At 36.2% G+C, this 14,503-nt stretch overlaps 2 protein-coding genes across 9 annotated transcripts; one reads left to right on the top strand and one right to left on the bottom strand.

Moving 5' to 3' along the window:
• Positions 1-299: 299 nt before the first annotated feature.
• Positions 300-7,103, bottom strand: LOC142522306 (putative protein S-acyltransferase 19). 3 transcript variants are annotated; one of them, XM_075625597.1, is made up of 10 exons: positions 6,948-7,103; positions 6,593-6,764; positions 5,235-5,348; positions 3,886-4,296; positions 3,222-3,290; positions 3,040-3,111; positions 2,842-2,970; positions 2,441-2,521; positions 2,041-2,229; positions 300-1,719 (listed from the first exon to the last, which is right to left on the bottom strand). In XM_075625597.1, the coding sequence occupies exons 2-10, from the start codon at positions 6,635-6,637 to the stop codon at positions 643-645; spliced, it is 2,187 nt and encodes a 728-aa protein (XP_075481712.1). In that variant the 5' UTR covers positions 6,638-6,764; positions 6,948-7,103; the 3' UTR covers positions 300-642. The 3 variants fall into 3 exon arrangements, with proteins under 3 accessions (XP_075481712.1, XP_075481714.1, XP_075481713.1); XM_075625599.1 differs by having other exon boundaries at positions 6,593-6,754; XM_075625598.1 differs by lacking the exon at positions 6,948-7,103 and having other exon boundaries at positions 6,593-6,919.
• A 1,141-nt stretch (positions 7,104-8,244) lies between these two features.
• On the top strand, positions 8,245-13,700 carry LOC142521752 (protein FAR-RED ELONGATED HYPOCOTYL 3-like). 6 transcript variants are annotated; one of them, XM_075624927.1, is made up of 8 exons: positions 8,245-8,391; positions 10,035-12,204; positions 12,283-12,339; positions 12,680-12,748; positions 12,830-12,892; positions 12,988-13,056; positions 13,149-13,196; positions 13,292-13,700. In XM_075624927.1, the coding sequence occupies exons 2-8, from the start codon at positions 10,066-10,068 to the stop codon at positions 13,346-13,348; spliced, it is 2,502 nt and encodes an 833-aa protein (XP_075481042.1). In that variant the 5' UTR covers positions 8,245-8,391; positions 10,035-10,065; the 3' UTR covers positions 13,349-13,700. The 6 variants fall into 6 exon arrangements, with proteins under 6 accessions (XP_075481042.1, XP_075481040.1, XP_075481041.1 ...); XM_075624925.1 differs by having other exon boundaries at positions 13,283-13,700; XM_075624926.1 differs by having other exon boundaries at positions 12,824-12,892.
• Positions 13,701-14,503: the final 803 nt, after the last annotated feature.

The following is a 14,503-nucleotide window of genomic DNA, read 5'->3' as shown; positions in this document are numbered from 1 at the left end:
TCATATAAAATCAAAAAAATTATGTTGATAATAATTCTAACAAAAAATGTAAAAATAATATAATATTTCAAAATAAAATGACTTCTCAATTAAAATTTATTACATTTAAAGGCAAAAAAAAAAGAACAAGAAATGATACTCAAAGATTAGTTTTAAAAAAACGAGTACTTACTATTTCTACCATATAAAATTATTATATCCAACTATTTTTGCAATTTTAACAAATTATTAATTTACAGTATAAATATAAGCGATACAGGTTACAAAAAATTTTTATCTTATGATTATTTTTTAAAAAAAAAAATCGCCTAAATTAGGATCAAGATCAATAATTTATCAAGTATCAATGTACAAAATAATCAACACTATCAATCAGTCATGAACATATATATCAGACATGCATATACACACAAGAAAAGAGAAGCAACGTCCACAGACGGTCTGCCTTACACAAGTCATTCACTACTTTTCAACGGATCTTCCTGGAAATAACGAGCCACCGGACGAGAAGGAACAGTCGTCGCCCAAATGAACCACAAGCCTAATGAAGTAAGTTCAGAAACACTTCTCTTACAAAGGTTTCATTCCAATCAGACGTGTTAAGTTATGCACCGGGTAGGTTTTGAGACAACCCGAGGTAAATTACTTGAGTCCTGATCCAGATGTCGTGTTATAGTCAAAATCCCCAGGAATAAAGACAGGAAGCTGGTTTGAAACCACATCTCTCTTATATCTAGGGGGTAAAGTCAATGGCAGTTTATCTTGGCTGTCTCTTGAGCCAGAAAGCCTTTCTGATTTTAGGCCATCGCGATTTGGAGCACTTAAAAGTGGACCACCGAAGAAGATAGATTCTCCGGTGTATGTTAGTTTCTCTGGCTGCTGGACTGATGGTTTTGCTGAATGAAGTAAAGGTTCTTGGGTTAGAACGGCAGGCTGCTTCTCACGATTAATAGATGCTGCATTGGCATGTGAAGATGGTTTTTTACGGGCTTCTGAAGCAGATACTGGGACAGATACATACCTTCCGGCTTCTTGATTCCAAACAACGGATGTTCTTTTTATGTCTCTGAGCAAGGAAGATGCATGAGGAGCAGCAGAAATCAGTGAAGGGTCTGAAGTGCTACTCTTTTGTACAATCCTCCCATCCAATCCGGAGGTGTTGAGTGACGCTAAGCTAGTTTTAACAGGGGATGCTACTCGAGAAATTAGGGGCTGATCTGGGATAAGTCCAGGTACCGAGCTAGATGCTACAAAAGGGTTTGACCCATGAGCTTGCGGAAGAGGGCTTAATGTTACGGACTCATGGATGTGGCTTGGACTGCTGAAACTGCTTACACTTTGAGTGCCAGTTTCATATTCATCCCTGCTACCTTGACTGGGAGCAAAAGTGTTTCTCAAAGGAGAAAGTGTGAGTTCATTTCTGACATCTTTGTTTCCTCCTGTTTCAGTGCTCATACTGCTTCTAACGCTCACATTCTCGCTGGAACTTAGTTCAGAATTTGGCAATTGACGATTATCGACAGGTCGTAATATGGAAGAAGATGCCCTTGCCTTTGCAGCAGCTTTCACAGCCTCACTTGAATCTAGTTTAGCAAGCTTCCACGCACTGATGCGCACACCCTTTTTCTGTGTCTTGTTCCTCGCATCGCCAACCCCAGTTGCATCCGGATCAACAGTTGATGGAACCATACCAGGTCCTAGCTGCGGTGCAACTTCTTCCTGATATCCAAATTTCAAAAATTGAATGAACTTTGGATTCGCCCACGAACATTCAATAAAGAGAATTCAAGATTGAAAGAGCTTCTCAATTGCCGACAAGATTTAAGAAACCTTAACGCTAAGAAACTTTTTAAGAAACCTTAACGCTAAAAAAAAAAAAAAAACTTTTTATATTTAATTTCATCCCCTAAATAAAAGATTCTTCCTTCTGCTAATGAATCAAGGAAGATGGAATCAAATGTTTACCCCAAGCAAATAAACTTCATACAAGGTTCAAAATATGCAGCCATACAATTTAAACACCACAAAAAGAATTTATACCTGGTAATCTACAAACACCCTAGGAGGAGTGCACCATGCCCCTTTATATTGCAGTCCCAAAGAGCTTCCACCGCTTAAACCAGTCGTAGCAGTTCCCGACGGAGAATAAAGAATATTTGGGGGCTCCTCATCCACAGGAGCCTCACTCATGGCCCTCATTGCCACAACATATTCATAAGTTGTAATGCCCTAGTGTACGAAGACAAATGTTGACAAGTCAGTCAACGACAAGTTATGATTATTCGAGAATGCAAATCATACTAGAAAATATCCTTTAGAGTTGCACATAAAAAACTTCATTAGAGCTCCAAACAAACGAAGTCTGTAATGGTTGTTGGCAGCTTTAGTAGTTACTAGGGAAAATGAAAAATACAGAGAAAAATAAGACACTGGTGCTGACCTTTCTCACAAGTATCATATGGAAAAAGAAAAGTTCCCCCAAGGGTACACAGGCCAGTAAAGAGAGAGCTGTACACACAGCCTGCAGCATAACATGCACACCATGATATGAATACTTGTTAGCTTTATTTGGATCAAAGGATTAGAAAATGAATTCATATCAACACTGGTCAACTATCACTTCAACGCAGAAAAGATCAACAAAATGAAAACTATCAATTTCATTATCTTAAGCCACAACAACTTCATGATTTTCATTTTGATACATGCCGTGCATTGAGTTCAAAATAAAGAAACAAAAACTGAGGATTCACATGTTTCAAAACACCCATCAATTCAAACAAAACAAGGTTAATCACCAAACACTAGAGTTCCCATAAGCCTCATTGAGAATAGCATTACCACTACAGTTGCAAATGGGGCACGAGAGAAACCATTTCCAAGCCTATCGATTATTTCTGTCTCCATGTGCTTCTTCTTCACAAAGCAACGAACTAGAACAGCAATCCCGACTAAAACTTCAAGAGCAAGCTGGAAAGAGAGTGAAATTAGTCATCTAAAACCTTCCTGTCACGAAGCAGATAGTTTGCACAAACTTACCCAAACTAGACTGATGGCCATTAGTGAAATAAATGTAATATAATTTTTCCTCCCAACACAGTTATTGAGCCACTGCAATATCAATTAATGATGTTAACTTCCTCAACAGAGATACAACTATAAACATCTTGCATCAAAATTCCATTAAATGCATCAAGAAGAATCTGTGTCAAGGACCATACCCGACAATGGTGATCAAATCCATCCACACACTTGTCGCAACTTCTACAATGTTTACTGAACTTGCGAACCTATGGAGACATACATGCAGCAGTCACCGCATGTAAAAGTGATAGGACACAGAGAAAGCATAACATAAAACAGAAGCCTGATAATCAAAAAAGTGATAGGACACAGAGAAAGCATAGCATAAAACAGAAACCTGATAATCAACAGTAACATCAACAGATACGGCTAAAAAGATAGCTATACTTCAAGAATAAGAATCATAGAGAACAAAATGTAAATAACTCTTTTTATCATTATAATTCCTATAATAACATTGTAAAAAAACACTTAACGATGATTTTTCCAAGGTTTTCATCATATATATATAAAAAAAGGAACTGCCAGTTTTCCTAGTTGTGACAAATGTTCCAAGTGATCTTGCCTTGCAGAGGTGATAAAGTTAAAAGCATATACTAAGTAATCCCCCAAATTTCTTACAGTGAACATGTTTACGACTATGGATCAGATTTCTCTTTTGTTTTGTAACGGGTAGTCAACATATAGCATCTCATTTTACTATTGCCAGCATATAACATCTCGATTCACTGTTGTCCACATATAGCATCTCGATTTACTGTCACAACATAAAGCATGTAGAACTATGAAACAATTACCCACCTCAGCATTGCACAACGTGCAAAACAAGGCATCTTCACCTGTACCTTCCTGATCGGCCACCTCATCAGGTTTCCGGTAATCCTCGTGAACAAAGATTGCACAAAAAATTCCTCCAAAAATATTGCATAACGACCTACTCCTTGGTGAGAGAACTTGACCATTGTTTTTCGCAGATTCAACCGAACCTTTTCTGCTGGAGTTAGCACCTCCAAAGGAACTTCGTGAAGCTGAAGATGCAGAAGAATGTGTACCATCGCCAACTTCATCAAACTTTCTGTTCTGGCCACATGCAGTTGATTCATGATTTTCATTTGTGTTGTTCATTAACTCGGGTTCAAATTTAGACATGATACCAGGATCTGCTGGGTTAATTGCAGTGCTTCGAACATAGAGGATGAAAACCGACAAAGCCTGCATTTGGTGGAATCACTGGATTTAAACATACTTTTTATATGCAATTAAGAGAGTCGTGAAGTCTCGATATAAAATGTCGATTGTCATGTGAACAATGTATAAATTGAGAAACAGTAAATAGAAATGTCAAACGAGTGTTAAAAACACTAAAAATGTCAATAGAAGGAAAAAAGATTCGAGAAAATTTGAGAAAAATGTCAATCCAGCCATCCTTGTAACAAATATAAATTTATGACAGGACATTATGTGTCACGAGCTTACTAAATCCCCAATTTCATTCAAAATAATAGCAATATAATGTTCATCGAGAAAAACGATAGGTTGTCGAGACTGGGGCTAGAGTCATCCACTAAGTCCTCTGATGTGTAAATTTCTTGCCCATGATTTCTAATTATCAATGTCATCCCATTCAGTTCCGAGGATGGTCTATTACAAGTTAAATCTGTATTTTTTTACTTAGACAATACTTCGTATTTGTACATGATTCGATGTCATAAATTAATCATCGGTGGGCATTCCTTCTTTGTACACTTATTTCCATTATCTTCAAGGTTAAAAGGTTGATGATTGATATCACAAAGTTACCATATCATTCAATAGGCGGAAAAGTTTGGAGTTCAAATTCAATTAAGGTCCCTTTTCAATATGATTTTAAGTCCCAATATTTCTACTCCATTGCTTACAACATTTGCTTTCAGAAATTAAAAAGGAGCCTAGCAGTAATGACTTCATTATCAATTAAACTATTTGAGAATCCAAAATTCCGGTTAAAGGGGCATTTTTCATTGCTTAATCTGCCATTGAATATTTTATTCTCATATTTGCTGTGTACTGTAACAAAGTTCTGTATAAATTGACATCGATAGTGGCACCTGTTTTGGTTGGCAACAAACAATATATGATTGGCATGCATAAGCCATATCTGCAATACGTACCGCAGGGGAATACACAGCAATGAGAACATACTCCCATATTTGGCCACCAAGGAAAGGAGCAAAGAAAGCATAAAACGCCACCACTAACAAGAAAAACACAGTAATAGCGACCACCTGTAAAAGATAGAATTCAAGTGTTCCTCTATGAGCTGGCATATATAAACATACTTTTTTTATAGAAACCAAACATTTGTTAGTACAAAGTCACACCAACGCAATGTAACATGAAAGCGTATGAACAAGTCAGACAAAGGTCAGGTGACACAAAATACAACTCCCTCAAAAACAATTACCTTAAAAATCACATATCGATATACGCAAAAGCACAAAGTAAAACCACATGGCCTACACTAGAAGAGATGAGGATTATGTAATGGTAAATAATTTCTTTTAAGTTTTAATTATTAAATATCAAGTGATACAAAGCACCTTTAGATTCAAATGGAGACAAGCCTATGTCGTCTCTTAAATGTCTCCAGTTACGAAGCTGAATCAAATGAGTGGGAACATTAGCCAGCTCCACCTTTACCACGCATATTCAAAACACATAACAACTTTGGTAAGAAATGAACTCAAGTGCGGGTTGAAATCACAAACAAGCTTTCGAGTTGTTCATATTATCCTTCAAACTGATTTTGACTGTACTCTCTTCTCAGTCAAACAGGACAACATTTGGTAAATTTAACACTTCATTTCGTAAGTATTATTCGTTTGAGCTTGAACTAAAAGACATTCGTAACTCAAAAAAGGTCCAAGCTTGTTATGCTACAAAATCGACGATCGAGCAAGTTTAACACAACCTAAGCTCCTGCAACCTTCAGCAGATATTTTGACCTTGAGCACCAAAGGATGAACTCATGTATCCTGGAAACTCCTATTTTAATATACAGTATCCAAATGTTGTCACAAATATGAAAGCACGCGAGAAGGCAGCCTACTTCTTATACTCTACTTAACTTCAGAAATACCAAAAGCAGTCTCGCAAAATCCATATAAGCCTATAGTTTTCAGGTAGAACAGAGATAATACAACTAACATATCTGCAAATTTACCATTACGAAATCATAATGCTGCAACCCATGACAGTCATTCAACAAGCTAAAAGAAAATAGTCAAGCTTACGGACCCACGCCACAGAGCAATAAAAAGATAGGAAAAAACACAGATGTTAACCCAAATTCATGGCTGAAACCATTAAAAATCTTTCAGAAATCAAAATCCCGCAAATTTCCTCAAATATAAATCATAACCTCCATCAATTGCACACCAACTCAATGGTGTAACAATAAAACAAATAAAAATTTCCATAGGAAAAAAAATTAATGACGGGCAGCGCTAGAAATAAGCTGAAACAGAACCTGCAAGGTGTGCGCTGGTAACTGCCACCCATGTTTTCTCACCATTACTTTATACTCCACGGCTCCACCCTAAAATCCTCAATTCCTCCCCAGCATCCTTTCACAATACCAACGCACCACCCTGCCCTCCAGCGTGCGTGTTGTTTTCTCCACCTTTTTCCTCTGTCCAATCCTGAAAACTAACTTTACTAATTGGGGTTTTGCTAAAAGAAGTAAAATACAAAGTTACACGGTGTAACGTAAATAGTCCCCCAGGAAAAAATATTTTTTAACAGAAAGACTTCTCCTTTTTTCCCCAAGAATCAGAGTAGTTCATAAATTTCATTAACTGCTGAGAGGAAAAGAAATTACTTACAAAAAGAAAGAGACGTCAGAGTTAATTCGTTTGATTGCGTTGAAGTTGGGAGAAAAGATAGCACCAAGCGCTAGCAGAGAAAGCGACGGCCGGGAGTTGAGGGCGGTGCGTGCGCGCCCGGTGTTCATTAGGCGAGTGCAGTTCACCTGCTTTACATGCTGGATAAACATATTTACACAAATAAAAATTAATTATAATTCCTTAAAATAGATATAATTATAATTCAAAAAAAAATTAATCATTATATAAATTATAATTAAATAATATTGAATCAATGTCCCCAGGATATATACAATATATATAATTAAAAGAGTATGTCTCTTGTGAGATCGTCTCAAATATATATAATTAAAAGAGTATGTCTCTTGTGAGATCGTCTCAAAGTCTCTGCAAAGACTCTTATGAAATCATCTTACGACTTAATTTTGTGAAACAGATTTCGACTTGTTGAACTTATGAAGAAATATCATTATTCATACAAAAAATATTATTTTTGATGATAATTATTGCACGGAACAACTCGTCTTACAAATAAAAATATATGAGACGCGGGCTACTCTCATCCTTAATTCATTATAAAGTTAATTTATTCTCTCGTGTATATTTAGGACACCCGCATTGGTGGGTGTTATAACACCCACCACCTCATCAAAAATCGTGGGATCCACATGCCACATACACATTACATTAACACATCTATTCTCTCATATTCATTTTAACATTCACACTCATTATTTGTAGGTTCCGCTATCAACTCATTCATCTTATTCTTATTTTACATTAAATAAATTCAATTTCAAAATTTTTAAGAAATTTAAATTATTATTTTATATTAATAATAATTATATATATATATATAACAACTTTAACGACGGTTTTGAAGCAAATAGCGACGGTGTTTTCAAAGCCATCGCTAAATGTCCAATTTTCATAAATAATTCAAAATACATGGGGTCCGCATGTCAGCAAATCGGCGACGGTTTCTATAAAGCCGTCGCTAATAGCGACGGTTTTTTAAAAACCGTCGTTAAATGTGTAATTTTTTAAGAAAAATAAACTGACACAGGGGCGTTCATCTGTATGAACGCCCCACACTCTCTCTCATGTAAGTGGGCGTTACAATGCCCACTCACATTGGAGAGTGGGTGTTATGGGTGCCTTTATGAATATTCTCCAACAATAATAATAAGAGAATAATTTTAAAAATTTACTTACAATAATTGTAGTTAATAATAATTATTAACTTTTTTTTTTAACAGAGAGTCACGGATTTCAAAAAAACAGACAGTCACGCGTGAGGTTAAAATCGTCGAAGCGATTGAAATATCGAAAACCCTAAAGAGTCCAATCGATTTGGGGAAGAGCAGTCATCCACTCGCCCAAACCCTCGCGTGGATTTGCAGATCTGGAGATCGAAATTTTTTACAGAAAAATAAAATTACAGGTATGACCATCCTCCTGCCACCCTCTGTCCTTTTAGCCCTTTCGTTTGTTTCAACTATAATTTTTCGCCATTGCCTAAGCTAAGTCACCGAATTCTGCCGTTTTGGAGTTGTAGTTTTCTCTACGTTAGTGTTGTTGTATCACTGGACGCTTTGGGATTCAATATTTTATCAATTTTCGATAGCTGCGATTCTAATTGTCAGCTATCTAACAGGAGTCTGTTTAAAATTACTATCTATGTTTGATGGTGGGTAAGGGACCGGAAAAGGTTCCTTTTGAACTTCGTGTGGAAAGCTGTAGTTTTGAACTTTATGTTTTGATACACTATAGTTGTCGTGGAATGCTTGGCTGGAAAATGCCATAATGGGTTTTTGTATTTCCAGAAAGGTTGCCACTTTTGCGTTTTCTGCTTTGGATCAATTCCGTTAAGAAAGATCAGCTACAGTGGACGATTCTGGTTTGAATTATTTCGAGTTTGAAAAAGATTGGTGACTTCTGATACTGAAGTTAGAAGCCATCATAATTAAGTTAGCTATGAGCACCATGGTGTTGTTACTTTTGTGTCTGGAGTCCTATTCATCAAAATATTGACCGGGAAAATGAAAATGGTTAGCCATACCATGTATGAGAAGTTTGAGATTGGTAAATGCACGTGAATATATTCTGCGGATGAGTCACGGTGCGATATGAGTGGTGGGTGAGGGGAACATACTTGAGATTTACAGGAAAGAAGATTGTGATTTCCCCACTTAGCTGATGGCCTTTCTTTTATGGAATGGAGAGAGAGATCAATAACTGGTAGTTATGGGAGCTAATGACAGTCTTAATGGCAAATGTTTTATGCCTGTCCCCCGTTCTCGTCATCCCATTTAGGCCTCCCTGATAGATAAAGGGTTTATATAGGCAGTGACAGTCTTCATAGCAAATGATTGCTGCCTATACCCAGTTCTTCTGGTCCCATATAGGCTTCCCTGATAGATAAATGAGATTTAATAGTATAACTCCAAAAGGTCTTCTTTTGTTTTTGTAAAGCCAATTTGTTGGAGAAATAAGAGGATCTGAATGTGCTGTAAAAACTGGATAGTATATGAGATTGCAGTTAAATACATGGCGTCTATATGTTCTTTGCACTGAATTTGAGGCTATCCAGCATATCATATATTTCATTTTGCGTATGCTAGAAAATCATTGGCTTCTATTAGTTTTGTGTGACACACAAGTATCTATAGGGTTGGAGTTCTTGGTGAAAATTTTAATATTTTGGGTATTAAATCAGACAGGAAATATGATATATACTCATTTTGTGTTTACATGGTCAAAGTTCACTAGTCCAATTATCAACTGCGATAATTGATTTTTGTCATGCAAGTTTTCGGAGGATACATTGTTTTTCTAGTGAATCTTGAGATTTTCCAGTGCTTCAATGTAGAAGTAATTATTAAGTTTTCAAGTCTTTTGTACTATTCCTCCAGAAGCATGATTCATTGTCTTTTGCAATGTTATAGAGTATTTTGATAATTGGAAATTGAACCCAGCTCTCTTCAATTTGTTGCATTTGTTGAAAAGTTGATAACACTTGAGTGCATACTTTTTATTTTTGTTGAATGTGTCGCTGAAATAACCTTTTTTCCTATGTGGCTACAGGAAAACTTGAATTATAAGGAAACTGGTTGTCATGGATATAGATCTTAGGTTACCTTCTGGAGAAACTGATAGAGAAGAGCACAATGGAATTGTTGATATGCTAGATGGAGATGAGAAACCCCTCAATTTAGATGGTGTTGGTGGAAGTATGGTGGATGTTGAGGAAAAGTTGCATATTAAAGATGGGGAGATTGAAATAGATTTTAAAGATTTGACAATTCTTGAGCCTCTACCTGGTATGGAATTTGGTTCACATGGAGATGCGTATGCTTTCTATCAGGAATATTCTAGGTCTGTGGGATTCAATACCGCAATTCAGAATAGTCGCCGTTCAAAGACATCAAGGGAATTCATTGATGCAAAATTTGCATGCTCTAGATATGGAACTAAGCGTGAATACGAGAAATCTTTAAACCGACCACGCAGTAGACAAGGAAGCAAGCAGGACCCAGAGATTGCCACAGGTAGGCGAGCATGTGCAAAGACAGATTGCAAGGCAAGCATGCATGTTAAGAGAAGGCAAGATGGAAAATGGATAATACATAGATTCGAGAAAGAGCACAACCACGAATTATTACCGGCCCAAGCTGTAAGCGAACAAACTAGAAGGATGTATGCTGCAATGGCTAAACAGTTTGCTGAATATAAAAGTGCAGTTGGCCTCAAACATGACTCCAGAAGCTCATTTGAGAAGAATAGGAACATGACAATGGTTGCAGAAGAGGTGAACATTATGCTTGAGTTTTTTATCCAGATGCAGTGTCAGAATTCGAACTTCTTTTATGCAGTAGATGTTGGTGAAGACCAACGCCTGAAGAGTATGTTGTGGATTGATGCTAAAAGCAGGCATGATTACATCTATTTTAGTGACGTTGTGTCTTTTGATACAAGCTACGTCAGAAGCAAGTATAAAATGCCTCTGATTCTGTTTGTTGGGGTCAATCAGTACTATCAGTTCATGCTTCTTGGATGTGCTTTGATATCAGATGAAACCGCAGCCACATTTACATGGGTCATGCAAACATGGTTGAAAGCAATGGGTGGTCAAGTTCCAAAAATAGTGATTACAGATCAAGATATGGTTTTGAAGTCGGTAGTTTCCGAGATATTCACTTCCACTCTCCATGTTTTTTGTTTGTGGAACATAATGGGAAAGGTTTCCGAGATCCTGAATCATGTAATTAAACAGAATGAAAATTTTACATCTAAATTTGAAAAGTGCATTTATAGATCAGTGACAGATGAGGAGTTTGAGAAGAGGTGGCATAAATTGGTGGACAGGTTTGGGCTAAAAGAAAATGAACTGTTCCAATCATTCTTTGAAGACCGTAAAAAATGGGTGACAAGCCTTTTGAAAGATGGAATTTTAGCTGGTATGTCCACTGTTCAACGATCAGAGAGCGTGAACTCTTTCTTTGACAAGTATGTACATAAGAAGACGACTGTGCTAGAGTTTGTGAAACAATATGAGTCAATTCTACAAGATAGATATGAAGAGGAAGCAAAGGCATATTCGGATACGTGGAACAAACAACCAGCTTTGAAGTCTCCGTCACCATTTGAGAAGCAGATGGCTGGGGTGTATACCCATGCAGTGTTTAAAAAGTTTCAAGTTGAGGTATTAGGTGCTGTAGCATGTGCCCCCAAGAAAGAGGAAAAGGTTGATGCCACCATTAAATTTAAAGTTCAAGATTTTGAAAGGAATCAAGAATTTGCCGTCACTTTGAATGAAATGAGATCAGAAATATCGTGCATATGCCACTTATTTGAATTCAAAGGTTTTCTTTGTAGACATGCAATGATTGTCCTTCAAATTTGTGGAATTTCTGCCATTCCTTCCCAATATATTTTGAAACGGTGGACTAAGGATGCCAGGAGTGGATATTTAACTGGAGATTCATCTGAACAGGTTCAGTCAAGGGTGCAGCGGTATAATGAACTTTATGAGCGAGCTGTGAAATTAGGTGAAGAAGCATCATTATCTCAAGAGAGTTATAATATGACTGTACGTGCACTTGATGGTGTTTTTGAGAATTGTTTGAATGTTAACAACTCAGATAAGAATTTAGTAGAAACTGGCGCATCCGCCTCACCAGGTCTTCTCTGCATTGAAGAAGACTTTAAAGGGAGCAAGACAAATAAGAGGAAAAATGCTACCAAGAAAAGGAAGGTTGTTGTGAATAAGTTATCTGTTCTATTTTTATTTAATGTTCCATTCTGTTTAAAGGCTGTATTACCTGTATTGCAGTTAAATGTGGAGCCAGATATTACGACAGTTGGGACGCCGGAAAGCTTGCAACAAATGGTATCTCGTTTTGAATTTCTTTGCCTCTAAGTTGTACAGGATATCGAATCTGGATGAGTTGTGAATTTCAACCTAAAGGAAGCTTGGCTGAATAATTATTAATTAAAAATAGAAATGCACGTCAAATTTACGAAACCATGGCATAGAGTGTAGCACAAAGTAGGGATAAAAATTTTGGAGTTCTTGTAGGCCATGAATACTCGGCTGTTTTCACTTTATGTATGAATTAGAAAGTGCATTTTGAAACTACTAATCTCGACAGTAATGATAGGTTTTGCGGTTTCCTCCAACCTTCGTTTTTTTATTTATTCTTGATGCATTGTTTCTTTTCTATGTCAAGGAGAAATTGAGTTCTCGACCGGTCAATCTTGATGGATTTTTTGGACACCAACCAGGGGTGCAAGGAATGGTAGGTATTTTTGTCAAGTTGATGCCACAAATTGATCTTCGCATGCACTATTCCTAACTGAAATTGTTTTGGAAGGTACAGTTGAACCTAATGGCTCCTTCACGTGATAATTACTATGGGAACCAGCAGACCATTCAGGGACTGGTATGTCATTTATTTGCCTATAAGATGAGAAATAAGTTTTGGTGTTAGGATAATTTGTTTGGGATAATTAATTTCTGTGTCAACTTCTTTTGAAGGGCCAGCTGAATTCTATAGCACCTGCCCATGATGGTTATTATGGAACTCATCCTACCATGCATGGATTGGTACTTAATTATCCTACGTATTTTTTTTTTAATATTTTCTTGGCGGATAGCATCTAACATATAACAAAATTACCATGGATGTCTTTCTTCAGGGACAAATGGATTTTTTCCGCACTCCAAATTTCAACTATGGTCTTCGGGTTAGTCTTTCCAGTATCCTGATGGCAAAAGTTAACAAATCTCTCATATCACCTCATCAATATGTGGTTCGATAATTCATATATAGCCTTTGCAGGAGGAACCAAACGTAAGATCTGCCCAGTTGCATGATGATGCCCAAAGACATGCTTGAGAGTCATCTTTTTCACGGCTAAACGAAGCGTTCAAGTCTCCTAATGAGAACTGCATAATGTGGCAGCAGTGTCTGGAGTGGTGGCACAAAATCCGGATGACAGTTTCATGTTGTAAAGTGTGTTGTAGCTTATGCATCAGTGGCCGATTTTACATAAGTAGGATGATTAATCTGAAAATGGCGGATTCTTTTAGCTGTTATCATGATATAGTTGTATCCTCTTGCAGTTGTGAACCATTAAATATTTGTAAATTATGCAATAAAAAGAAGGCTTGGAGACAAGTTTAGGCTCGGAGTTCCTGTTGGGCTTAGGAGATATGAACTTGTGCTATATTACAAGCAAATTTCTGAAGTCATTTCTCACCTCTTTGTCCTAAATTGTGACTCATATTAGAGTACTCTATTTCAATATAACATCTCTCTATTTGATTTATTTAAAACTTTCGTAGATTGTTCAAATTCTCCATTGTTCGAACGTTTTTGGCACTGTAAATTCCTTAACAAAATTAATCATTTAAGTTTGAATGAATCGCAAGTGTACGAGTTAAGTTGTAATATAGTGTACACAATAACAGTATCGATATCACATAGATTTATTAGACAAATTTACCTCAACTCAAATTTTTTAGTTAATTAAAACAATAATTGAATTAATTAATAAACTAAAGTAATAATGAAGTAAAAGGATGAAACAAACGTAACATAAATAATTAGATTGAAAACAATGAATAAACAATTATTAGGATCTCGGCTCATCTACCTCTAAATCTTCTCTAATGATTGAATTTCAATTCATGAGTCATGTTTTTGCGGGATTCTCTAATTTATCAATATACTATGTAGAGTTATATTAATTCAATTAACGAAATGTAATAATCAAGTGTCATCGTGTTATTTAACAATTACAATCGCATTAACAAATTGTTTTCGGTTTCTGGTCTATGACTATCAACATGTTTTCAACTCCATATGTCTATGCAACTTTTAAATCCATAATTTATATTTATCATATGATATTATAAAATCTACTCTTGTCAATTATAACATATAAATGATTATGATTTAAAGATGCAATCAAAACAATAACATAATCAATAATGCTTAAAAACAAAAATTCAATTTTCAAAAATAATTCACAATATAAATGTTTGAGGG

Source organism: Primulina tabacum, chromosome 13 (genome assembly GCF_025594145.1).
Source record: "Primulina tabacum isolate GXHZ01 chromosome 13, ASM2559414v2, whole genome shotgun sequence".
NCBI classification, from domain to species: domain Eukaryota; kingdom Viridiplantae; phylum Streptophyta; class Magnoliopsida; order Lamiales; family Gesneriaceae; genus Primulina; species Primulina tabacum.
This window is presented reverse-complemented; position numbering and strand designations above follow the sequence as displayed.